The 27,044-nt window shown below is 45.8% G+C and overlaps 1 protein-coding gene across 1 annotated transcript in view; it reads right to left on the reverse strand.

The window, feature by feature from the left end:
- The window catches only part of CHRNA7 (cholinergic receptor nicotinic alpha 7 subunit), a 127,192-nt gene that overhangs the window by 48,975 nt on the left and 51,173 nt on the right, over positions 1 to 27,044 (reverse strand). The window contains exons 3-4 of the mRNA XM_036843172.1: positions 24,396 to 24,440; positions 9,469 to 9,578 (exon numbers count right to left, since the gene is read on the reverse strand). Of these exons, the coding sequence (XP_036699067.1) occupies positions 9,469 to 9,578; positions 24,396 to 24,440 (155 nt within the window). The remainder of the gene's footprint in view (positions 1 to 9,468; positions 9,579 to 24,395; positions 24,441 to 27,044) is intronic.

Genomic DNA, 27,044 nt, shown 5'->3' on the forward strand with positions numbered 1-27,044 from the left:
CCAGTTCCTCCAGATTTTGATGCATGCCATAGGCACACTCAGCTTGACCCAGCCCCTGCACAGCTGAAGTCCCGGGGGCTTTGGGGGAGGACCAGCACCCCGCCTCCATATCTTGTCCCTGTCAGTCACAACTTTCTATGCTCTCCTTCCTCTGTACAGATGGCCCACAGCCTGGGTAGGCAGTGGAGATCCCACAGGGACCCCACAGGAACCCCACAGCAGGCTGAGGAGGGGGCAGCGTGAGGGCTGACCTTGGCCTCTCCCTTCCCTCAGGAGGCTCCTGAGGATGACTGAACTCCCCATTGAATTCCTGTCTCACGTATTTACTACACAGACCCTTACAGCTGAGTTGGCTCCATGTCTGACATCACGAAGATCAATAAGCTCATCTCCCAAAGCCAGGCTCTTGGGCTGGATGGGTCTTGCAGCCCTCAGGGTGTAGGGGGTGGGGGACTCGGTGGGCTGGCCTGGCGCCACAGGTAGGAAGACAGTCTTCAGCCCTGGATACAAAGCTATCCCTAGAAAACTCTGCTGGCTGCAGCGTCCGGCTCTCTGTTTGAAATTCTGCTCCAACTCTCGCCCAGCAGTTTGCATTTTGTCATTCCACGCTGGCTGGCAAGGGATTTGGTCAAGGAAAATTCGGTTGTCAGATGCTGAGGAAAGATCAGCAAGAAGCGATGTATGAAAATCCCCCAGCGGCTCTGAAATTGGGAGGAGACAGGCTCACTCCTTCCAGAGCGCAAGAAAAAAAGGCTGAGACAGAGTGGCCAGAGAAGGTCTGAAAGTGGAGTTGATTCTTAGGGAGCGAGAGGAGTGATTGCACTTCGTCTAACTTGTAGAAAAATAAAACACAAGAGCTCTAAAAGCACAGCTAGAGGCAAGTACATCACACTCCAGAGTCAAGCATGCCCTGCTGGGTAACCTCGGGCAAGTGGCTGAACTTCTCCAGGCACCAGTTTCCTGCCCTGAGAAATGTGGATGCTAACACAGACTTTGGAGCCACCCAGCCTTTTGCAGAAAGAGTGGAGCAAAGCAGGGGCACTAAAGGTCGGCTAGTGACAGTCCATGCTGTGCGGAAAGGCTGGGCTCCAAGTCAGTATGAGGCAGCCGGGTCTCTGGGATCCCAGCAGCTGAATGAGGACGCACGTCCACACGCCCTCTGTCCCCTGATTTTACCAAGATGCTGGAGGAAATGACAGAGGTAAAACACATCCACTGCCATAAGCTGGGCAGCAGAGAAGAACAGATAATAACTTCCAGACAAATAACCATGGGATGGGAATCAGCTGCTAGCAAGTCAAAAGGAGAATATGAATTAGGATTTTGACAGTTATTCAGAGCAAAAAAGGAAATGTAATTCTACTAAGAGGCTCAGAGGCTCTCCTGTCCCATGCAAAGTAAAAGCCAAGACCTGGGAGACTTGGGCGGCACCCCCAGTGTCTCTGAGCCTCTCCCCTGCCACTCCTGCCACTCTGGCCCCTTCTGCTCCGAGGACAGATCTAGATGACAAGTTCCCGCCTCAGGGTGATCAAAAAAAGATACATTTTGAAAAGATAAAATCATGATACTTATACAAATATAAAATGAACATGTATCAAAGATTTATTTTTTAAGTCATTAGTTAATGAGGGAAACAGCAAGGCATCAAAGACCAATTCTGAGGAGCATCCAAAGAGCAGACATGGACACTGGTGACCAGGAATGCTGAGCCCGTCTATTCACAGAAGAGTCCACCAGAGAGAATCCATTTGCTTCTCTACGGACTGGAATCATCTCCACCACTACCGGTTCTAGAACTTACAAAGGTGAAAGGTAGTTCAAAGACCATGGCCTACTGAGTCTACTAGAGCATCTGATAACTAGAGGGTGCAGGTGACCTCACACGGAGATGTCACAGACTCCCACTCATCTTTCTCTCCTTCACCATTTTATTTATTTTATGATGATGATGCTTTGCATTTCAAAGCCTTTCACAACCTTTCCTGGCAGGCCTGTGCACCTGTTCTTTCTGCCAAGAGCATTTGCCTCCCTGATGCTCTGACTTCTTCCACAGCCTCCCTCTAGCCATTCTGCTGGTCTCACACCCCACCTCTGGCTCCAGCACATGTGAGGCTCTCTCCCCAATTCTCAAAGCCCCAAAAACCTGATGCATGCTCTCCCCTCCCTCTCTCCCTTCCTCTAGAGGGCTGTCCATCTTGATCGCTGAGATGTCCTCAGATCCTAGAACAGTGTGTGATAACAGCACGTAAGTCTTCATTAAATACTGGTTGAGTGAAGAGACAAACGAAAAACAAACATCCACAGCGGCAGGGGTGAGAAGGGGGAGGTTTGGATGGACAAAGTTGGCAGGTTCCACTCACTTCCTAAAAACTGCTCCGCCCTCTTCTCACCTCACCTTATCTACAAACAGCCTCCCTCCAGATTAGGTCAGAAGATTTGGTAATGCAGATGCTATCACAGCCCTAAAGCCTCCTTCTCTAAGATCCAAAGCTGAAAATTACCTTTGCTCAACTGGAGTTCCCTGCCGTAACAAGAGCTGCCACTGACGTCCTTTCAGTGATGCGTCCTGCCCTGACCCCCACCCCCAGACCAGCCACGGCTGTGCGATGGGCCTGGGAGCATCAACCTGGGAACCTCCTTGTGGCGCCAGTAGCAGCGACAGCACTGAGTCTAAGAGATTCACTCCTTAAGATCCCATCCCACACGTGGACCATTGTGATACCATGACAACACATGCTGCCCAGGGGAGCAACTGCCACTCACAAGGATGCAGGTCCCAGTTGGTCTCTGTTACCTTTGCCACCTGCCTGCCTCCTCCACTTTGCCTGAGTCCCAAGATGCTTTCCCATCACTCACGTCACTGCTGCCCTGCCCCCAGGAGCTAGGATTGGACCTCCAATCAGGCCAAGGTGAAAACAACTGGTACTTCAGTGGGCCACTCACCTGCACTGAGCTGACCATGCTGACAGCTGTCCTGTCCGTGCCTGAGGCCCTGACAGCTGTGCATGCCAAGAATCGGCAGCCCTGACCGAGGCTCTGGTTTGTGCATGGGACAGGCAAACAGAATGATACCCCTGGAAGCAGCTGTCAATCTAGGACAGAAGGCGGTTGGCAGATAAACACCCCGGACGTCCCCGGTGGGAATGGGCCCTGTTGCCCACAGCAGTAGCTTTTTGACACATCCTATATTGGTTTCCCTCCCTCCCTGGTCTCACGTCCTCTCTCAGACAATGTGCAGTTGAATCCTTGTCTTGATTTCTAAGGGAATTTAAGACACTTGGAAAGAGAATAAATTCTATTTCACTGGTGACTCACTGATCAGCACAATTACAAGCCCTCTCGGGCTGGATCACACTGCAGCACTGCCCTCTCCCCAGGGTCTGCCATCAGCCACAGGGTCAGGGAAACATGTGACAGAAAGAGGGCTGGAGCCAGAGGCCTGCAGCCTCAGAGCCAGACAGGATCCTGCAGATGTGCAAATGTGGTTTTGCACAGCCTGTGAGAAAGAGATGGTTGACACCCGACTGTGTCCTAAAAATACAGAGCCAACAAAAACATCAGCAAATTACATTCATCAACAAAGATTCCATTATTGTCATGGGATTTTCTGAAGAAACAGCTCAAGAACTGAGAAGCCTGGAGAGGCTGAGGCAGCCGCCCGTGGTTGCACAGTGCAGGGGTGGCTAAGACGTTGCTGGAGCTCAGGCTTTCCTCTGAAAAGCGACGTTGATACCAGCCAGGCCTTTCATTCCGCCCACAGGCATTGTAGCTCTTCCCTGGTCAGTCTCTTGCATGACTCATTCTGAGGGAAGCCATCCACCACACATGCAATCCATAAAGAAGCCCATGTGCATAAGAATTAAGGCTCCCAACTGAGGGCCAAAATCAATTTGCCAGCCATCTGGTTTGTCAGGCTGCTGCCCCAGACGGCACTGGGCTGAAACTTCACGAGACCTGAAGTCAGAGCACCGGGCTGGACCCCTCCCCAAATCCCTGACCCACAGTGATGGGGAGAAGTCACAAGGATTCTTATTTTAAATTTTGGAGTGATTTGTTCTGCAAAGACAGGAACTGCAATAAATATTTGTCCCAGTTAGGATTGGTTGGGGTTCCTTTACCTGATGATTCGTATTTTTTATAATTTCTGGAAAATTCCCAGCCATTATTTCTTTAAACACTGCTTTTCCCTCTTTTTCTCTATTAGTTCTATCTTGGACTCCAATTAAACATTTTAAGGACATCTCACTCTATTCTCCAAGTCGTGACATTTCTCTTATCTTTCATCTTTTTGCATCCCTTTGCTACTTGCTATGTAAATGACTTAAATGTGTCTTTCAGTTCACTGATCTTCTCTTTATTTGTGAACCATCTGCTATTTAACCTATTACACATTTCAAATTGATCTATAATTTACAAGAAGAAAGCACAGATTTTTGGTGTGTGGTTCATTGAATTTTTTTTTTTTTTTTTTTGGCTGTGTTGGGTCTCCGTTGCCGCGCGGGCTTTCTCTACTCTTTATTGCTGTGCGCGGGCTTCTCATTGCGGTGGCTTCTCTTGTTGCAGAGCATGGGCTCTAGGCACGCAGGCTTCAGTAGTTGTGGCTCGCAGGCTCTAGAGTGCAGGCTCAGTAGTTGTGGCACACAGGCTTAGGTGCTCTGCGGCATGTGGGATCTTCCTGGCCCAGGGATCAAATCCGTGTCCCCTGCACTGTCAGGCGGATTCTTAACCACTGCGCTGCCGGGGAGGTCCTGGTTCATTGAATTTTGATGCAGATTACATTCATGTGACCATAATCACCATGAAGTCAAGATACAGATACTCCCATTACCTCAGAAAGTTCCCTCATGCTCCTTTCCAGTCAAATGCCCTTCCCAGAGGCAACCATTTTATTGATTTCTATCCCCTATTCTAGAACATCAACAAATGTAATCATACAGAAGATAAAAACCAAAAAAGGGGAGGAAATCGTTAACAAGCCATCCACAATTGCTACTCACTTTGAGCAAGATTGTGTTCAGACAAATCCTTGAACTGCAAGCTTAAAGTAAAGCAGAACAAAGTAACCAAGAAACCGCTGGGCTCAGCATCTAGCAGGGATGGTTTTATCAGTGCCCGTCCTCTCCTCAGAGCCACCCAGCCAGCTGGCCTGCAATGGTAACTTGTTCATCATCCCTCAGGGCACTAAAGCAGTGCATCCTAGAAATGATGCAGAGACGGCTGTTTTGCAGTGACCCAGCCTCTTCAAAGCACAGAAAATGTACTCTATCTCAAAAACCATGTGGGGCTCGCACTTGGACTACAAAATTGAGCTGGAATAGAAGGAGAAATGTAACATACATGTTGGTGATGTTTCCCCTGACCTGAATCAATGCTCCCTTCCAAACCACGCTCACACAGAAGGATGGCACATGCCCTCCTCAAGGAAGTGCGCCCAGCCCCACCACACACACATAATGAACTATCACATGCGCCCACTGAGGAAACATACCATTCTGAGACCCTCTGTCTGGTGGAAAGTATCAAGTTCAACATCTCTCAAAATCCTCCATAACAGAGTAGTATTGGAAGGTTAGGATCTTACTAAATTCAGGCCTGTTTGATACTTCCTGTGTCAGTTTCTGGACTCAGTCACCCAGTCTCACATTTTCCAGGCTGCCAATATGATTTCTCTCCTTCCTTTCTTCCCTTGCTGTCCTTAGCGGCACTGGCATCACACAGATAATCCCCTTCACTCCTCCTCCTCACACCTGTACCCTCCCTCCGTGCTTCCATCTCATCTGTGCACAAATATTAGTTAGGTGCTTTCCAGGTGCCCAGGAGAGGGGGCAGAACCTGCGTGCTACTGGGCACAGGAACGCCCTTCTAGGAGACCACGTGACAGAGAGAGGTGTCTGGAGTCAAAGGGGTGTCGACTTGAGGTCTAGGGGCAGAGAGGAGGGTGACTGTCCCATGCCGAGAGGGGGCACGTGCAAACAGTGGGAGTCAGGGCACATCCCTGAGCTGACAGACAGCAGGTGGAAGAGGAGGCTGCGGGGTGGGGGGTGGGGGGTGGCGGGGGGCCCACACACACCTGGGGCAGGAGGAGTGGCAGCAGAGGGAGGCTAGCCCACGGAGGCAGGGATAACGGGGTCACCCTGCGTCTCCCCCTCCTCCTAGCCCCTCAGGGCGCCCTGAGCTTTGTGCTCCTTCATTATGCACATCTGTTTTGGTCCTTCCACTCCTCCCAGTCTTTACTCTGACCTTCCTGTGCCATCACTGTCCCCTCTCAGCCTGGACAGCTGGTCTCCCCAGGGCAGCCTCCCCGCCTCCCTCCCTGGTGCCCTGGATAAGGGGACAGCTGATTTCTCCTCCCTCCTCCAGGCTGCACCCATATCTACTCTGCCCAACAGGACCAGGTAAAGGGCTGGTCTGGTTTCTCACGCTCAGTCCCTAAGGGCCCCGGAGCCCCCACTTCCTTCCTCTCCTGCGTCGCCAGGCCACGTGGAAGAGCCTCGGGGAGGGAGGAGACAGCCGAGCTGGCACAGATGCAGCCCCGGCTGAGCCCCCACCCACGGCACCATCACCACCACTGCCAGCCCTGGTGGTGCATCCCCACATCCCAGCTCATCTGAGCCCCGGCCCGTCGCCTTCCGCCAGCATCTCACGGAGCAGACAAGCAGCCACGCGGGCCCAGCCAGCCCACAGCATGGCGAGAAATAATCTGCGCTGTGTTTCTTCCTTAAGCCACTAAGCTCAGGGTCATTTGTTAATTTGTTAAGCAGCAAAAGATAACTGGCGCCGTGTCTACGACTGGCTTCAATATCTTGCGTAACCTGCTTACTCCTCGCTGTGCTCACGTGGACGCGCAGCCATATAGTTAGCAGTTACTTCAGGTAAAAAACCCTACATCTCATTTCTCGGAAGAAAACTAACGCAGAAGAGGAGGCAGCCTCTACAGATCCCGTGACAGAGGCTGGCGCACTCATTCAATAGGGATACGGGACTGAGAGGCAGGAGGAAGATGGTTATTTGGAGCTCCGGGGGAAACAGGAGAGGAAGAAGGGGATGCATTATTCCTGGGGGCCGGGTCCCTGTTGTCATCTATCAGATGGAGACGGCTGTATCTTTGCTCCTTGAAATTCAGGTATGTATAGAATACTTGGTAACTCTTCATTAGCCAAAATATTAGAAACTCCAAACATTTTATTTATTGGGGTTTAAGGTCTTACAGATAAGCCATAAGAACCATCTCTTAAAGCCTCATTCTTAAGATTCTACCATAATATTTATTCTTGATTTCAGATAAAAAAACTGAATCATTATTGGCATTTCTTTTTTAAATTGTCAAACCCGTCTTACTTGAAGCAGAAATCCTCATCATCAGGCCTGTGAGCACACAACTGCCATTAGTGAATGTTTACTCTTTGCCAAGTACCACCCAAGCATGCTATGTACATCTGCAGTCATCCTTCCAAACTCTGCGAGGTTGGCATTTCCCCCGCTGGGCAAAGGAGGAATCTGAGACTTACAGACATAGTAAACATTACAGTTAAGATTTACACCCAGACTTGTTCAATCCTAACCCTTTGTCCTTAAGCAGTCAACGGCAATGCCCCTGTAATAGGCTGAATTGTGTTCCCCCAAAAGTCATCGGTTGAAGTCCTAATCCACATGCCCAAGTATCTCTGAGTGAAACTGTATTTGGAGACAGTCTTTAAAGAGGTAACTAAGTTAAAATGAGGTCATTAGAATAGGCCCTAATCCAACATGACTACTGTCTTTATAAGAAGAGATGAGGGGGCTTCCCTGGTGGCGCAGTGGTTGAGAATCTATCTGCCTGCCAATGCAGGGGACACGGGTTCGGGTCCCGGTCTGGGAGGATCCCATATGCCGCAGAGTAACTAGGCCTGTGAGCCGCAATTGCCGAGCCTGCGCGTCTGGAGCCTGTGCTCCACAACAGGAGAGGCCGCGATGGTGAGAGGCCCGCGCACCGCGATGAGGAGTGGCCCCCACTTGCCGCAACTAGAAAAAGCCCTCGCACAGAAACAAAGACCCAACACACCCATAAATAATAAATAAAATTAAAAAAAAAAAAAAAAAAAAAAAGAGATGAGGACACAGACACACACAGAGGGAAGACCTTGTGAGGACATAGGGAGAAGGTGGCCATCTGCAAGCCAAGGAGAGAGGCCTCAGGAGAAACCAACCCTGCAGACACCTGGATCTGGGACGACCAGCCTCCAACAGAAAATAAATTTCTCTGAGAAAATAAATTTCTGTTGTTTAAGTCACCCAGTCTGCGGTATTTTGTTCTGGCAGCCCTGGGCAACTAACATAGCCCCCAGGAAACAGATGAGCCAAGGAGAAGGCATGGGAACGCCTGTGCTTCTACTCAGTTGGGATCACTTACTCTGACCTGAGACATCTTTCAAAGCTCAGCTGCCTGAACTAATTTAAGAAACTGAAGAGTGGCAGCAAATCAGAAGAGGTATAGTCTTCTAGAGACAGGCCCAGTGATTCAAATGAAATGTGATGTCAGTAAGAAAGAAAAAGAATTAAAAGGGGAAACAAGACTTGGAATACCCAGCCTTCTGGAAGCAGCCAGTGCAGGACAAACACATCAGCTGGTCCTGGGGGGATGGCCGTGGGCAGTGGCCGATGGCAGCACTGTTTCTTGAGTCAGGAAGGTACTCGGCTTCCTTCTTGTCCAGGTGGGACCAGAGGCAGCAGCCGTCACTAGGAAATATCTTTCTTGTATATTAAGCTGGTTATCACATCCTATGCCTTATTAGAAAGAAAGGTGCTGGGTTCCCTTTTTTGACTATGTAGTTAAGCAAATAATTTAACGCTTCTAGAAATTTATCCTACCCGGATATCTGCCTTCTGGGCTTCCACTCTACAAATCAGACAGTTTTGGATGACTAATGAATCTTTCCTTTCCTGACCTCAGGAGAAGGACTACATTTATTAGAACATGACTGCTATCTGCCTTTCTTCTGTCAGGTACAAGCTTCTGAGTGTGGCTAGAGATGACAGTCTCCTGTGCCCAGCTGCCCCACAGGGCTCTCCCAGTGCCCAAAGGACAGTGCATCGAATGAGGACGTGGGTCCAGAAAGTGGACTCCAGCCATGCGTCCCGTTGACCAGCAACTTCTCGTGCTGTGACTGTAACTGCTGTCATTCAGGGGCAAAGGTATGGCCATATGCAAAAATGTCTCAGTGCCAACATGCACACAAGTACCTACACACCTCTAATGCACAGCCCTGTGGACATGGCCATCGCGGGCAGTGTGCTGGGCGCTGCAGGCCTGCGTGCCAGGACAGAGAACGCTGGACATGGGACAGGGCTGCTTCCTACAAAGCCTCGTGGGGATCCACAGTCCCAAATTACAGATAATGTACTGGCATTGCTATAAAATACTCAAATATGCTTGATTGTTAAACACGTCCAAAAATAAACTCATTTTTTTCCTTTGTCCACTGTGCTTACCTGTTGTAGAGGAGAATGTCTGGCTTCCAGATCTGGCCATCTGGGAAACGAACCGTCTTCACGCCTGGATACTCTGACATATTCCACTGTAAGTAGTGATCTAGCCAAGACTGACAAACACAGAGGGCGGCATTAGCAGCACTTTGCTTCCTTGCCTGCTAATATATCTTATAAGAGATTATCAGATAAGTTCAAAACCAAAAAGAGTTCCAGACACTTATTTACATAATTGAGTTGCTATCTGTAAAATATATGGAAACTGGGAATTAAATAACCCCTTAAAAAATGACCATGAATAGCAAAAAAATCACATTTAAGATCCTGCTGTCACCATGACCACAGTCAGAGGGTAGCATTAAAGTTAATTCCAGTTCACTGAATGCCCCCAAGCCTTCCCCTCCCATAGCAGATGGGTTTTTTCCTAGCCAAATGAAGAACTGTTTTGCTTTCAAAGTTTTCCATTGTAAAGACACTTTGGACAAATAAATTCATTATTTCAATTAGAACAAGAACCAAGCTGGAAAAATGAAGAATATTTATTTCCATGAAACAACTTCGTGCAGCTGCAGGGGTACCTCTCAGAAATTTCTAAGGCCCTGTTTTTGGATTTGAATTATTATTTTCATGTAGGAATAGTGCTTCTGACACCACAACTCAAAAGTGCAAACATGGGTGTTGGCAGTAAAACAATGAATCAGCACATGAGGGTACAGGGTAAGACTCAGGAAATATTTATAAACACGTGAACACAGGTCCATCTCTTTGGGGCTAGGCCTGAAATTGGCTCTTGAGGGATCTCTGTGAGATGAAGGCCCATGTCTGGGGTCCTCCGCCCCAGGACTATGCACCCCAGAGCTACCTGGGGTCCACTAGCTCTGTAAAGACTGCCCAGGTAGGACCCCACCTGCACTGCTGGACAACCAGCACCACCCAGCCAGGACCGCAGGGCTGCTGGGTTTGGACTCATCAGCTCCTACAGGTGTGCATAATCAGAGCAGACCCAGTAAAGGTTCCCATCCTGTATTCAGTCCCCCTGGGGCCACCTGCTCTGGAGCTCAAACTTTCTCAGATTTAAAAAGGTATGTGATGCAACACCCGAAGCTGGTCCAGGGACAACTCCCTATAATCAATCATTATTTCTGCAGCAAAACATGCATATTTTTACTGAGAAAATAAATGCATATCAATATCAGTTTGATGTAAAGTTATAAAAACAAAAACAAACAAAAAACCCTGTCATGTTCAGAGCTGCTGAGATTTGAGGATTGCAGCCAAGGGGCTGTGGGTCTAGAGCTATTGAAACTTGCAACAGAGGTCAAAGGGCATGTCCCAGAGATCCCACCATCCTCTGGAAAGGGCAGGCAAGCATCCCAGTTCTGGGACTATCTGAAGTCAGACAAGAAGGAATATGCAGGCAAGTAACAGCATTTCACAGCCATGGACCATGAGAAGGAGGGTGTATTGATACCTAACGTGCTGAAGTATCATCTGGGGCATTTAGGATAGAGATCCACCTGGCCGATGTTTCTAATTAGACATGTGTGGCTGGGGAGGGTCTCTCCCCCCCTCACCCTGCTGTGACAGGACAGCACAGCACCCAGAAAGAGCCAGACTTGTTCGAGCGGTTTTGCAGGAAGGCCTGGGTACCAGCCATGCTGTGTCCGCTCCAACGGCTCCAACTCTGCCCCATTTGCCCAGCGCTCCCTTCTTTCCTCTCCCTTATTCTGGGCATATGCCCTTATGTGCCCAACATCTGTGCTTTCCTGACCATGTCCTCATATCCAGCCCTGGGATGCTTCTCTGGCAGCTGATTATCACAGAGCCTTACACTATCACCTTCCCCACCATGCTGCTCAGGGCCCCAGGGCGCCAAGAACTGCCCAGGAAGGTAGGTGTGGCAGGCAGACACCCATCTCTTCTGCCTGCTGAAATGATGGCCACAGCGCAAGGAGAAGCAGGGAAGAGGGAGCGTTCTGTTGGTCAAACTCAAACCTCTCCTAAGGGCACCTGATCTGAGCTGCAGGAAGCCTCCCTGGCAATTCCTCACCCCTCCCGTCTCCCCTACTCATGCTCCTACTCAGCTGCATGTGCCCCAGGGCATGCATCCCGGCCATCCTGCTCACTCAGTGTCTGCTATGTGTACCATGCTCACCAGGATGCCAGGATGCCAGCATGACTATTCCTATTTACAAGAGAAATCTGGGGCCCAGAGAAGTGATATATTTTTTGTTGGTCACTGGATCAGGATTCAGAATGGCGTTATTTGACTTCAAGCTGGGTGACTCCTGGGCTCTACCGTGGTTGGTTCTTCCCATCCAATCTGCCTGCACAGGCAGATTCTGCACCCCAACAAGGTGGGCTGCTCATCATCCCTGAAGGCACTGCCCTTCTGGGGCTCTCCCTTAGTCCAAAGCCAAGCTGGGTCTCTCCCACCCTCACGGCAGAAAGGGGGGCTACCGGGAGCTTTGGAATCGGACAGGTGGGTTTGTACCAAGGCTCCGGCAGAGAAAAACTGTGTGAGCTCTAGCAGGTAAACCACCCTCTCTGTGCTGCAGTTTGCTCGTATGTGTCACACCTCATCAGGCGCTGTAAGGATGCAATGAGATAGTGTCACAGCAGGTAAGTCACATGGCCCTGGGAGGCACGTGATAAATGATGGCTTTAAAAGGAAGAGGGATCCCTCCTTTTCACAAAATCGCAGAGGACGTGAGAGCTGTAATAACTGAGCTGCAGCCAAAGGTGGAGAAAGCAAGGGCCAGCTCAGTGTCAGGAGGTGGATGGAGCAGGAACCTTGGTGCTGCATTGTCCTGGGTTTTCATGAAGATTTCTTAAGAATGGATGTGGAAAAGGGCCCATGAACAAGTGGGGGGGGGGGTGGTTTCTATCCTCCAAAGCACTCACTGCCCACTCAGATTGCAGGGCGCGGGAAGGCAGAGGCACTGAGCAAAATCTGTGCACAGACAGCAGCTGGCACGGCTTCCACACGTGGGCACCTGGAAACAGGCATGAACCTAGAAGTGCCAACCCTCCCAGAGCTTCCCGTCAGAAGAGGCTGCACTTTGCATTCTCTCCCTATTTCTGTGTGATTCCTTCTCATTAAGACATCAAGATTACATGGGATGCTTAAGGGGAAACGCAGGGGAGGAAGGGGCCCTTGATCTAAAATGCACAGTAAGAATCCCACTCTGTCAGGGGTCTGAGAACTGGCCCTATTAGAACCTGCCTTGGGCCCACAGGAAACTCTTTTTAAATGTGTATGTGCACACTTGCATGGAAATATTTAATGCAAGAAAGAAAGAAAGCAGAGAGTGAGAGCAAGTGAATGAAAGGGAAGAAAGGGAAAGTTTACTTCATTTAAAAAAAAATACAGTATGGTATAATAAGAAATATATTTGGTCTTTTTCCTTGGTTCCTGGCACAGAGCTCCTAAAACCCTGGGAACTTCCTGAGTGATCAGATGTCTTTTAAGCATATTTTTTATTCTAATGAGCTGGCTTAGGGTGGGGCCCCTAGTCAGCCTCAGGCCAGCAGAATGCCTCTGGTCACTGGAAAGACCAACCCTGCATTAGAGGGTGGGAACCCTTATCCCCACCCCACCCGTATCTCTGGGAAGAGAAGAGAGGCTGGAGAGTGGGTTATGAGACTCTGAACAATAAGGCTGACATTGTAAAGCAACTATACTCCAATAAAAATTAATAATAAATAAATAAATAAACAAACAAACGATGCCGTTGGAGCAGGAGAAAAAAAAAAAAAACCAAGGCTGGTGACCACATCAAGGTGCAGGGACACAGTGACGGGGGTGGGGGGACAGTAGTTCCACTCCTCCCCTCATACCTGCCCTGGCATCTCCTCCTTCAGCTGTGCATGAGCTGCATCCTTTATAATAAATTGTAAACATAGATAAAGGTTTCTCTTGAGTTCCAGGACCTGTTCTAGGAAAATACTGAACCCCAGCAGGGTGTGGTGGGAACGTCCGAATTTGAACTCAGCTGGACAGAAGGGTGGGTTGCCTGGCTCCCCCATCTGCAGTTTGTGTCTCAAGCGGGGGCGGTTTGTGGGACTGAGCCCTTACCTCGAGGGACTGGACGCTAACTCAGAATAAAACTGAACTGCTGGACACCAAGGTCGAGTCCCGAGAATCACAGAACCAGCTATTGGATGGGCAGACGCCAAGCGCCTGGTGTCTGCAAACACCTCACACACACATGCTCTGAACATTCTTCCCGTCAACTGTTTTGATCTCAGAGGAAGAGAGTGGGCCTCCTCCTTCCTTCTGCCCTAAAACTTTCTTCTCTCAGTGGGACACAGTGATTGAAACACCACCCTTAACCGTGCGTTACTCTTATGGCCCTAAGCAAGCCACCGACCTCTCATCTATGAGCATAACGTACGGCATTTCTATTTGTCAGAGAAAAGTGATAAAGAATGCAGAAATGAAGAAGGTAAGCATTTTAGAAATAAATATGGTTTAGAATCTAATATTCTATGATGCTATTCATTCCATAATTAGAATTAGGAGGTAAAAAATAAGCATAAGAAGGATGGGAAACCTGAAACCAGAAGAATGGTCAAAATTCCAAAATTAAAGACGACAGATTTTTTTTTAAAGCAACTACAAGTCTCTGGATGGCTCAAATGTCTCTTTAGAAACTGAAATGGCTTCTGTCGTTTCTTCTCGCAGATTAAATCAGATTATGTCTGACAGGCCTCCCCAAATGATAAAACTAATCTGCAGAGAAAATACACTTAACTGCTTCTTCCTATGAATATAGAGGTAAACAGAAAAGATCAGACACTTTCTCTTCCTTCAGGTTATCTAAATAACTGGAAAGTCCTACAAATCAAGGGCAGGTAAGAGAAAGGAAAACACAACAAACTGTAGGTCAAAGAGAATGTTTTCTCTGATTCTCTTTTTGAATGTATAGAAAATCCATCATTTGTATAATATTGACCTCAGAGTTTAAATACCTAGAGAAAAGATTATGTGGATTCAGGTTTTCAGAACAGGAATCCAGCAACATGAAATGAGGGGAGAGAAAAACCAATTGCTGAGAGCAATTTCCTGGGTCCTCTGTCCCCTCCTGTCCACATTTCTGCCCTCCCTCCCTGGGGACTCTGGCCTTGACCGTCTTCAGCATGGAGTCTCACTTCTTGTCTGTCCCCATAGCTGGGGCAGGCCAGGCTGGTCACCAGTTGGGAGAACACAAAGAGCAGGAATCGAGGTGGTCATCTTACGAATGGCTCTGGGGCAGCTTCCAAGGCCTGTCGGGGTGACATCTGAGCTCCCCATGGCCATGCTGTGGCCACAATAGGAATGCCATGGCTTTCCAGATGGAAACACTGGGTGGGGCAGAGGTTAGATAACTTTTAAGGTCTGCTCTAAATCCAAGATACTTGTGATTCCTTAAAATTCAGCTGGGAGCTACCGTTACGGCTGCTCCATGAGCTACAGGTGACAGATAAGTGTGCCACCCAGCTTTATAAGGACATGCGCTACGAAGGCACCCAACTTGTTTTCCACACGATGGGCACCTGGAAAGAAGCACTAATTAGCAAGGTCACACCTAGAAACACTCGGGCTCCCTGATCATCACATTCAGAAGAGCCTGTGCCTTTCCTCCTCTCCCTCCCGTTTCTGTAAAGCAGAGATTTCTCCCACCTGCCAACTCCACGGTCTAAACAGCCAGCCTGCCTCCTGCCAATTCTCTAGGGAGGTACTTGGTCTTGATATTGGAACCTTCTTTAGAGTGTAAATTACACAGCCAGATTGGAGATGATTTGCAAGTAGAAACTGGGTCTCATCCTTTTCTGGGCCCTCCTTACATGGCCTAGTTCAATGCTTTCCACAAAGCAGGTGCTCGAAAAGATTAGTTGAATAGGTTCATGAGATTAAAAAGTGAGTTTTAAAACAAATGAAGCTGCAGATGCCTCTGCAAATGCAAGTCTTAATTAGAAATACACTGTGCTTGAAAGAAATTGAGAGGCCTCTGGTGACATCCTCCAAAGAAAGGATGTTTATTTATGGAGAACCTGAACTCAATGCAGTAAGTAATAATCCAGTTACATTTTTCCTGGAAACCAACACCCTTGTAAAAAACACCAAATAATATACATTGCTGAAGATCAATCACTTACTGAGGGTTAAGAAACAGAGACTCAGGGAAACACGACCTGACATGCCAAGGGGCAAATTCGGTGTGTCTCTCTCTCCATGAGAAAAATGTCCACAGCAGCTCTGCACTTTAGAGGGCTTGGGAAACAAGCAGTTTTATGTTAAAAAGGAAGCATTTGCATTATGCCCCAGGATTCCCAGAGCTATACCTTATATCACAGTCCTGAATGCAAGGGATGGGGGCGGGGGCTGCAGACCTGAAGGCATTCCTGGCAATTCATTGACAGATACACTCTTAGGATCTGTGCATTGCATTGTATGCAAATACTTTACCTTGAAAGAAAGAAAAAAAACCCTCTGAACTCTTGAGATCTCCATGAAATATGTGGGTGAAAGGGCACCACTGTCCACTATTCTACTTTGAGCTGCATTTAAAAATAAACTAGATGAATAGATTCCCAGATATGGGATAAAGCAAGTATAGTAAAATGCTAATTATAGAATCCAGGAGGCAGGTATATGGGTGCTTGCTATAAATTCAACTTCTTGGTATAGTTGAAAATTCTCATCAGAAAAAATTGGGTAAAAACATTACTCATAATATGTAGTAACCTGGGGGTTAGTGCTTTGCTTACACACAGCCAGATGAAGGTGAGTTTAAGTGAGAATGCAAGTGGAGAGACTGAGGACAGTAGGGCAGGGGGGCACTGCTCAGGGGAGCCTTGCCATAAAGGTAAGAGGAACCAGGGAGTCACCGGGCGGGTTTATGGGAACAGACTGCATCATGTCTGCATGCTAATGAGTGGCTCACAGACACTATTATGATGCTCCAGGAGATAGGGGCAGTTGTGAAAGCCCAGCTCTCAGCAGGTGCCAGGAGACAGGACCAAGTCCACTGAGGAAGGGCTGGCTTCCAGGGGAACACAGACCCTGTACCCCTGGCAAAAGGAGGGAAGCTGGAGTCGGCGGGCACAGGTGTGCAGGTGGGATCCACGCTGAAGAACGTTGCTTTAAATCCTGCAGGGAAGACTCTCAAAGGTTCCTACTTTATTCACTACAGGAAGGTTCTGCAAGAGGTCTGAGGCGTAGCTAAGGGTACCCCTGGGACAAACAGCAGACAGTGTGAAGTAAATCCGTTTTCTGTTTTCTCTCCCTCAATGTCCACTTGAATCCAACTAAAACTCACCTGCCCAAGAATTGCCTGGGAGCATCCTTTGTCTCCATGTTGAAGTATCCCCCTCCCACTTCACAAATAAAGACCTATTTCCCTTTTCTCAACTCTTACCTAGGGACACTGACCCAAGAAGCAAGAGAAAGTCCATTCAAAATACCAGTGTCTATGTCAATTTTGTTAAAAATTTGGGTGACAAATACTTTCAAAGGTCAGATGCGTTTTAATTCTTTTAATTCTTTGTTTTCAGCAAAATTGAAGGAGAAACTAATCAAGTTGTCCACTGATACACCTTGATGAAAACTCTATTATTTTTGGCATGTAATCTGTAAAAAGTTCAAGAAACTGAGTAACACTGTTGTTACAAAGTGCCTTTCATTCTGAACTATACATGTTAATACATCTATTTTTGAAAGTTATAGAATTGATAGTGAAATCTGTATTGATGTCTCAGTTTTAGCAATAAAAATGTCATGTATGAATACATTAAAGAATTTAGAATAAAGCCTCATCTTTTTTTTTCTTTTTTTTCTTTTTTTATACAGCAGGTTCTTATTAGTCAACCATTTTATATGCATCAGTGTATACATGTCAATCCCAATCTCCCAATTCATCACACCACCACCACCACCACCACCACCACCCCCCACTGCTTTCTCCCCTTGGTGTCCATATGTTTGTTCTCTACATCTGCGTCTCAGTTTCTGCCCTGTAAACCAGTTCATCTGTACCATTTTTCTAGGTTCCACATATATGCGTTAATATACGATATTTGTTTCTCTTTTTCTGACTTACTTCATTCTGTATGACAGTCTCTAGATCCATCCACGTCTCTACAAATGACCCAATTTCGTTCCTTTTTATGGCTGAGTAATACTCCATTGTATATATGGATGTGGTATATACCACATCTTCTTTATCCATTCGTCTGTTGATGGGCACTTAGGTTGCTTCCATGACCTGGCTATTGTAAATAGTGCTGCAATGAACATTGGGGTTCATGTGTCTTTTTGAATTATGGTTTTCTCTGGGTATATGCCCAGTAGTGGGATTGCTGGATCATATGGTAATTCTATTTTTCGTTTTTTAAGGAACCTCCATACTGTTCTCCATAGTAGCTGTATCAATTTACATTCCCACCAACAGTGCAAGAGGGTTCCCTTTTCTCCACACCCTCTCCAGCATTTGTTTTTTGTACATTTTCTGATGATGCCCATTCTAACTGGTGTGAGGTGATACCTCATTGTAGTTTTGATTTGCATTTCTCTAATAATGAGTGATGTTGAACATCTTTTCATGTGCTTCTTGGCCATCTGTATGTCTTCTTTGGAGAAATGTCTATTTAGGCCTTCTGCCCATTTTTGGATTGGGTTGTTTGTTTCTTTAATATTGAGCTGCATGAGCTGTTTATATATTTTGGAGATTAATCTTTTGTCCATTGATTCATTTGCAAATATTTTCTCCCATTCTGAGGGTTCTCTTTTCATCTTGTTTATGGTTTCCTTTGCTGTGCAAAAGCTTTGAAGTTTCATTAGGTCCCATTTGTTTATTTTTGTTTTTATTTCCATTACTCTAGGAGGTGGATCAAAAAAGATCTTGCTGTGATTTAGGTCAAAGAGTGTTCCTGCTATCTTTTCCTCGAAGAGTTTTATAGTGTTCGGTCTTACAGTTAGGTCTCTAATCTATTTTGAGTTTATTTTTGTGTATGGTGTTAGGGAGTGTTCTAATTTCATTCTTCTACATGTAGCTGTCCAGTTTTCCCAGCACCACTTATTGAAGAGACTGTCTTTTCTCCATTGTATATCCTTGCCTCCTTTGTCATAGATTAGTTGACCATATGTGCGTGGGTTTAACTCTGGGCTTTCTATCTTGTTCCATTGATCTATGTTTCTGTTTTTGTGCCAGTACAATATTGTCTTGTTTACTGTAGCTTTGTAGTATAGTCTGAAGTCAGGGAGTCTAATTCCTCCAGCTCCGTTTTTTTCCCTCAAGACTGCTTTGGCTATTCGGGGTCTTTTGTGTCTCCATACAAATTTTAAGATTTTTTGTTCTAGTTCCGTAAAAAATGCCATTGGTAGTTTGATAGGGATGGCATTGAATCTGTAGATTGCTTTGAGTAGTATAGTCATTTTCACAATATTGATTCTTCCAATCCAAGAACATGGTATATCTCTCCATCTGTTGGGATCATCTTTAATTTCTTTCATCAGTGTCTTATAGTTTCATACAGGTCTTCTCTCTCCCTAGGTAGGTTTATTTCTAGGTATTTTATTCTTTTTGTTGCAATGGTAAATGGGAGTGTTCCCTTAATTTCTCTTTCAGGTTTTTCATCATTAGTGTATAGGAATGCAAGAGGTTTCTGTGCATTAATTTTGTATCCTGCTACTTTACCAAATTCATTGATTAGCTCTAGTAGTTTTCTGGTGGCATCTTTAGGATTCTCTATGTATAGTACCATGTCATCTGCAAACAGTGACAGTTTTACTTCTTCTTTTCCAATTTCTATTTCTTTTTCTTCTCTGATTGTCGTGGCTAGGACTTCAAAAACTATGTTGAATAATAGGGGTGAGAGTGGACATCCTTGTCTTGTTCCTGATCTTAGAGGAAATGCTTTCAGTTTTTCACCATTGAGAATGATGTTTGCTGTGGGTTTGTCATGTATGGCCTTTATTATGCTAAAGTAGGTACCCTCTATGCCCACTTTCTGGAGAGTTTTTATCATAAATGGGTGTTGAATTTTGTTAAAAGCTTTTTCTGCATCTATTGAGATGATCATATGGTTTTTATTCTTCAATTTGTTAATATGGTGTATCACATTGATTGATTTGCATATACTGAAGAATCCTTGCATACCTGGGATGAATCCCACTTGATCATGGTGTATGATCCTTTTAATGTGTTGTTGGATTCTGTTTGCTAGTATTTTGTTGAGGATTTTTGCATCTCTATTCATCAGTGATATTGGTCTGTAATTTTCTTTTTTTGTAGTATCTTTGTCTGGTTTTGGTATCAGGGTGATGGTGGCCTCATAGAATGAGTTTGGAAGTGTTCCTTCTTCTGCAATTTTTTGGAAGAGTTTGAGAAGGATGGGTATTAGCTCTTCTCTAAATGTTTGATAGAATTCACCTGTGAAGCCATCTGGTCCTGGACTTTTGTTTGTTGGAAGATTTTTAACCACAGTTTCAATTTCATTACTTGTGATTGGTCTGTTCATATTTTCTATTTCTTCCTGGTTCAGTCTTGGAAGGTCACACTTCTCTAAGAATTTGTCCATTTCTTCCAGGTTGTCCATTTTACTGGCATAGATTTGCTTATAGTAGTCTCTTAGGATGCTTTGTATTTCTGAGTTGTCTGTTGTAACTTGTCCTTTTTCATATCTAATTCTATTGATTTGAGTCCTCTCCCTCTTTTTCTTGATGAGTCTGGCTAATGGTTTATCAATTTTGTTTATCTTCTCAAAGAACCAGCTTTTAGTTTTATTGATCTTTGCTATTGTTTTGTTTCTACTTCATTTATTTCTGCTCTGATCTTTATGATTTCTTTCCTTCTGCTAACTTTGGGTTTTGTTTGTTCTTATTTCTCTAGTTCCTTTAGGTGTAAAGTTAGATTGTTTGAGATTTTTCTTGTTTCCTGAGGTAGGCTTGTATAGCTATAAACTTCCCTCTTTGAACTGCTTTTGCTGCGTCCCATAGGTTTTGGATTGTCATGTTGTCATTGTCATTTGTCTCTAGATATTTTTTGATTTCCTCTTTGATTTCTTCAGTGATCTCTTGGTTATTTATTTCAGATTCGTAAATGTAACGAATTGGTAACGTATTGTGTAGCCTCCAAGTGTTTGTGTTTTTTACGTTTTTTTCCTTGTAATTTATTTCTAATCTCATAGCATTGTGGTCAGAAAAGATGCTTGACATGATTTCAATTTTCTTAAATTTACTGAGGCTTGATTTGTGATCCAAGATGTGATCTATCCTGGAGAATGTTCCATGCGCACTTGAAAGTGTAATCTGCTGTTTTGGGATGGAATGTCCTATAAATATCAATTAAATCTATCTGGTCTATTGTGTCATTTAAAGCTTGTGTTTCCTTATTAATTTTCTGTTTGGATGATCTGTCCATTGGTGTAAGTGAGGTGTTAAAGTCCCCCACTATTAGTGTGTTACTGTCGATTTCCTCTTTTAGAGCTGTTAGCAGTTGTCTTATGTATTGAGGTGCTCTTATGTTGGGTACATATATAATTGTTATATCTTCTTCTTGGATTGATCCCGTGATCATTATGTACTGTCCTTCCTTGTCTGTTGTAACATTCTTTATTTTAAAGTCTATTTTATCTGATATGAGTACTGCTACTCCAGTTTTCTTTTGATTTCCACTTGCATGGAATATCTTTTTCCATCCCCTCACTTTCAGTCTGTATATGTCCCTAGGTCTGAAGTGGGTCTCTTGTAGACAGCATATATATGGGTCTTCTTTTTGTATCCATTCAGCAAGCCTGTGTCTTTTGGTTGGAGCATTTAATCCATTCACGTTTAAGGTAATTATCGATATGTATGTTCCTATTACCATTTTCTTATTTGTTTTGGGTTTGTTTTTGTAGGTCCTTTTCTTCTCTTGTGTGTTTCTCACTTAGAGAAGTTCCTTTAGCATTTGTTGTAGAGCTGGTTTGGTGGTGCTGAATTCTCTTAGCTTTTGCTCGTCTGTAAAGCTTTTGATTTCTCCATCGAATCTGAATGAGATCCTTGCTGGGTAGTGTAATCTTGATTGTAGGGTCTTCCCTTTCATCACTTTAAGTATATCATGCCACTCCCTTCTGGCTTGTAGAGTTTCTGCTGAGAAATGAGCTGTTAACCTTATGCGAGTTCCCTTGCATGTTATTTGAGGTTTTTCCCTTGCTGCTTTCAATAATTTTTCTTTGCCTTTAATTTTTGCCAATCTGATTACTATGTGTCTCACTGTGTTTCTCCTTTGTTTTATCCTGTATGGGACTCTCTGCACTTCCTGGACTTGGGTGGCTACTTCCTTTCCCATGTTAGGGAAGTTTTCGACTATAATCTCTTCAAATATTTTCTCGGGTCCTTTCTCTCTCCTCCTTCTGCGACCCCTATAATGCGAATGTTGTTGCGTTTAATGCTGTCCCAGAGGTCTCTTAGGCTGTCTTCATTTCTTTTCATTCTTTTTTCTTTATTCTGTTCTGCAGCAGTGAATTCCACCATTCTGTCTTCCAGGTCACTTATCCATTCTTCTGCCTCAGTTATTTTGCTATTGATTCCTTCTAGTGTATTTTTCATTTCAGTTATTGTATTGTTCATCTCTGTTTGTTTGTTCTTTAATTCTTCTCGATCTTTGTTAAACATTTCTTGCATCTTCTCAATCTTTGCTTTCATTCTTTTTCCGAGGTCCTGAATCATATTCACTATCATTATTCTGAATTATTTTTCTGGAAGGTTGCTTATCTCCACTTCATTTAGCTGTTTTTCTGGGGTTTTACCTTGTTCTTTCATCTGGTACATAGCCCTCTGCCTTTTCATCTTGTCTTTCTATGAATGTGGTTTTTGTTCTACAGGCTGCAGGATTGTAGTTCTTCTTGCTTCTGCTGTCTGCCCTCTGGTGGATGAGGCTATCTAAGAGGCTTGTGCAAGTTTCCTGATGGGAGGGACTGGTGGTGGGTAGAGCTGGCTGTTGCTCTGGTGGGAAGAGCTCAGTAGAACTTTAATCTGCTTGTCTGCTGATGGGTGGGGCTGGGTTCCCTCCCTGATGGTTGTTTGGTCTGAGGAGACCCAACACTGGAGCCTACCCGGGCTCTTTGGTGGGGCTAATGGTGGACTCTGGGAGGGTGCACACCAAGGAGTACTTTCCAGAACTTCTGCTGCCAGTGTCCTTGTCCTAACGGTGAGACAGAGCTACCCCCTGCCTCTGCAGGAGACCCTCCAACACCAGCAGGTAGGTCTGGTTCAGTCTCTTATGCGGTCACTGCTCCTTTCCCTGGGTCCTGATGTGCACACTACTTTGTGTGTGCCCTCCAAGGGTGGAGTCTCTGTTGAAGTCCTGCAATCAAATCCCGCTAGCCTTCAAAGTCTGATTCTCTAGGAATTCCTCCTCTCGTTGCCAGACGCCCAGGTTTGGAAGCCTGACATGAGGCTCAGAACCCTCACTCCAGTGGGTGGACTTCTGTGGTATAAGTGTTCTCCACTTTGTGAGTCACCCACCCAGCAGTTATGGGATTTGATTTTATTGTGATTGCACCCCTCTTACCATCTCATTGTGGCTTCTCCTTTGTCTTCGGATGTGGGGTATCTTTTTTGGTGAGTTCCAGTGTCTTCCTGTCAATGACTGTTTAGCAGTTAGTTGTGATTCTGGTGTTCTCACAAGAGGGAGTGAGAGCACGTCCTTCTACTCCGCCATCTTGAACCAATCTCTTACAAAGCCCCATCTCTGGTAAAGAGGTAGACTGCCAATTTTTTATGTTTAATAATTATTTATTAAAATGTGTAATTATTGTCACCTTGAGGAATTATGTACCATTAATCAGTATAATCCTAAATTGATCCAGAAGAAAAATTCTTAACACTTAGTTTCTGAAGGAATAATTTTTATGTAAATATTTACATTTGAGAGAACCAAGACAGAATGATTAATAAAAGAGTTTCAAACATAAAGTTATATCACATTTGGATAAAATTCTGTGTGGAAAGTGGAATAGAAATATAAGTGCAGGGGCTTCCCTGGTGGCGCAGTGGTTAAGAATCTGCCTGCCAATGCAGGGGACACGGATTCGAGCCCTGGTCTGGGAAGATCCCACATGCCGCGGAGCAACTAGGCCCGTGAGCCACAATTACTGAGCCTGCGCGTCTGGAGCCTGTGCTCCGCAACAAGCGAGGCCGCGACAGTGAGAGGCCCGCGCACCGCGATGAAGAGTGGCCCCCGCTTGCCACAACTAGAGAAAGCCCTCGCACAGAAACGAAGACCCAACACAGCCATAAATAAATAAATAAAATAAATAAAATTAAAAAAAAAAAAGAAATATAAGTGCAGAGAGAAAATGGGACTATGTAAAATATCAACCAGTTAAAGAAGGGCTTGTTTGTATATTTTTTTTAATTAATGATATGGGTGTCAAATTATATGGCATTTAAATAGATTCAATTTAAATAAAGACTGACAGTTTTATTTTTAAATGTCCATATTTACAATTGGATGGAAGTAACATAATTTGTAGTTAATTAACCTGGGGTTAGAACTTTAGATGTCAATGTTAAAATACATGAGTGAAAAAATACAGCTTCTCAAAATTCTTGCAGGGGTCACTGGAACAGGATGTGTGAAGGCCTCTGGCTTAGATTTTCACTCTGTCGCATTCAGACATGCATGGCTGGAGCCAGGGGGAGCAGGGCAGGCACTCCCGAGCCCTAGGGACCAGTTAGGGTGCAGGCTGTGGACATGCACATGCAGACTTGCATCTTATGACTTGTGCATATTTCTGCCTTGCAGGGTGTAGTGCAGGACATGCAAAGGCGGGGTGGTCTGGTTCACTGTTTGCATACATGAAGGAGGGAGGACAGTCCTGGCTTGCCTTACGGGACCTTCACTGTGATTCCAGCACAGGCATCGTGGAATCAAGAGCAGGAAGCCAAGGTCGCAACTTACCATTTGCAGCCAAATGTTGGTGGTCAACACTTGGTTCTTCTCATCCTTTAAAGGAAAAAAAAATGTCAAAAATATGGTTTATATGATTTATATAAGAAGAAATGATACCCTCATTCATGCACCAATCTGATGGTTATGACGGCTGGCGTGTGTGGAAAATAGAATTCATGGAGCACTTCCAAATATACTCCAGCATTTCCCCAGAGTGCAGCTTTTCTATTTATGCTGAAGTAATACACATTCATTACAGAGCTCTTACAAAAGATGGAAAAGTATAGAGAAGAAAATTAAAACCCTGCAACGCCACCATCCCGAGATGATACCTGCTAATGGTTTATCTTATTTTTCCTTACACATTATCATTTGTACACTTAAAAAATAAGACTGGGTGCAGATTCCAATCTTTTAAAGTCAAGTTTATTAGCAGAATGGATAGAGTTTTAAGCAAATTGAAATATTTTAGGCTTCTCTCCCCCGGGAAAGGGAGTCCCCCGCCCCGCCCCGTGACAGCTGCGGCACCTGTGCTAACAGTGCTGCGTGGGCCCTGTTTCTCCCTGAGCCCCAAGGGTCTGCCTGCCTTTCCTCCCATCCTCCATCAGCCTGGCAGCACCCAGGCCCTTGACACACACCTGCAGGGTACATCCTGTCCAGGTGAGCAAGCTAAGGGCCAGAAAGGTGGTTCCTTTATGAAGGAACCATTCACACTTGGATCTGAGTCAACAGCCCCTCTTTCCACATTTCAAAACTGAGAGTGGGTTCCAAGCTGGGCGCCAAAGTCTGAATTCTTTCCAGGAAGCTCCGGATAGCAGATCGACCGCGGCTTTGCCCCTGCACTGCCCAAAGAAGATGCTAGTCAACATGGGGCCTTTCCATCTGGGATGCAACCGGTTTTTTAGCATGGCTGGCAAAGCCCAAAAGGGCCTAGCAAAAGCCACGGTGCACGCAGAGACAAACAAGCCCATTTCATGCAATAGTTCTACTGAGAACGCTGTTCAGTATTTCGTGTTCAATTCCCACCTAAAAGACTCTGTAAATTAGCAATTTTCACCTCTCCAGGAGAAAGTACTTATTAATGCTGAGACACCCAGAGGCTGAGGCCATAAGCCCCTCCAGCAGGAACTACCTGGCCTGGCTCCCTGATGGCAGTCACAAAAACAGACCCAGTGGCAGAAAGAACACCATCTACTGGGGCATGGTCTCAGGGCAGGGACACAAGTGAGAAATGGATGCTGCTTCTCCTTCAAATACAAATGTGTTGAATGTAAGGAGCTGGCAGAGATTCTTTGATGCATCAATGCCCCTGCCCCAGTAGCTCACCCTGGGTTCCTCTGAGAGGTGAGAGTTGGGGGCAGGAAGGCGGGTGTAAATCTCACAAAGAGGATCAGGCTGCCTAGGGAAAGACAGGGGACCAAGTCCCAAGGGTCCCAGGCCAGGGGCTGTGTCCAGAAGAAGCTGCCAATTCTGTTACAAGAAAAATACATCCCCTTTTTCAAAATAACACATGCCAGGGGTTTCGGTAGAAAAAGCTGTGGAGCTAACCTCTCTCCATCCTCTGTGCAGAGAGAACAGTCTCTGACAGAGCCATGCATCTGAATTGCAAGAGGGCTCTAGTTCCAGTCCAATCTCCAGTACTATTTGAAAGCACTGATAAACTCTTATAGGACATATGTCCCTTGCCTCAACTTATTAAGGAGTTGTTTTTAATCGACTTGAAATTAGCCAGTGTTCCATTCACGTGGCTTTCTTTCTTTTAATTGCATCCATGTCTTTATCTTCTGAGAGAAAGGCTTCTGTGGTTTGGGAGTTCAATTACGACCAATCTAATTAAAAGGCTTTCTTCTTTCCAACATGCTAGCTGAAACCTCATTAGAGGGAAATGAGATTTCTGTGGTGTGCGGCAGCATGGGACTGAGCACGCATTTCAAACTGTAATCAACGCAAAGCAGCAGCCAGCCTCCAATGGAGGCAGCAGCAATGCGGGTGGGGGAGCCTCCACGGAGATGCGGGAAAAGCCTGCAGGACCAGCAGAGAGGCTACTGTCTGTGTTCCCAAGGTGGGCCCCTCACACCACACCCCCCATCCCAGGGCCACCCACTGGCTGAGTCTCAGCTCTCAGTCTGTATGGTGACAAGGCATCCCACCTCCTTCCCACCCCCTTGTGAAGTATGTCCTTCCCCCCAAAGACTGAATGTTTGTGTTGCCCAAATTTCCTATGTTGAAACCTACCCTGCGCGGGGATGGTATTAGGAGATGGGGCCTTTGGAAGGTGTTTCGGTCATGAGGGTGGGTTCACCCTCATGACCAGGATTATTGTCCTTAATAAAGGGACCCCAGAAGGCTCCCTCACCCCTTCTGCCATATGAAGACCCAGCCAGAAAACAGCCATCTATGAACCAGGAAGCAGGCTCTCACCAGACATCAGAGCTGCAGGTACCTTGATCTTGTACTCTCCAGCCTCCAGAATTGTGAGAAATAAATGGGTGTCATTAAGCCACTCAGTCTATGGTACTTTGGTTACAGCAGCCGAGCTGATGGAAGGCAGGGCCCTCACAGGGTCTGAACTCTGCTCAGCTCCAGACAGGCTCTCTGCCCTCCTCCAGCTGTACTGCTCAAAGAATCCAGTCTCAAGTCCTTAGGGCAGCACACAGC

Source organism: Balaenoptera musculus, chromosome 2, assembly GCF_009873245.2.
Source record: "Balaenoptera musculus isolate JJ_BM4_2016_0621 chromosome 2, mBalMus1.pri.v3, whole genome shotgun sequence".
In the NCBI taxonomy this organism is placed as follows: domain Eukaryota; kingdom Metazoa; phylum Chordata; class Mammalia; order Artiodactyla; family Balaenopteridae; genus Balaenoptera; species Balaenoptera musculus.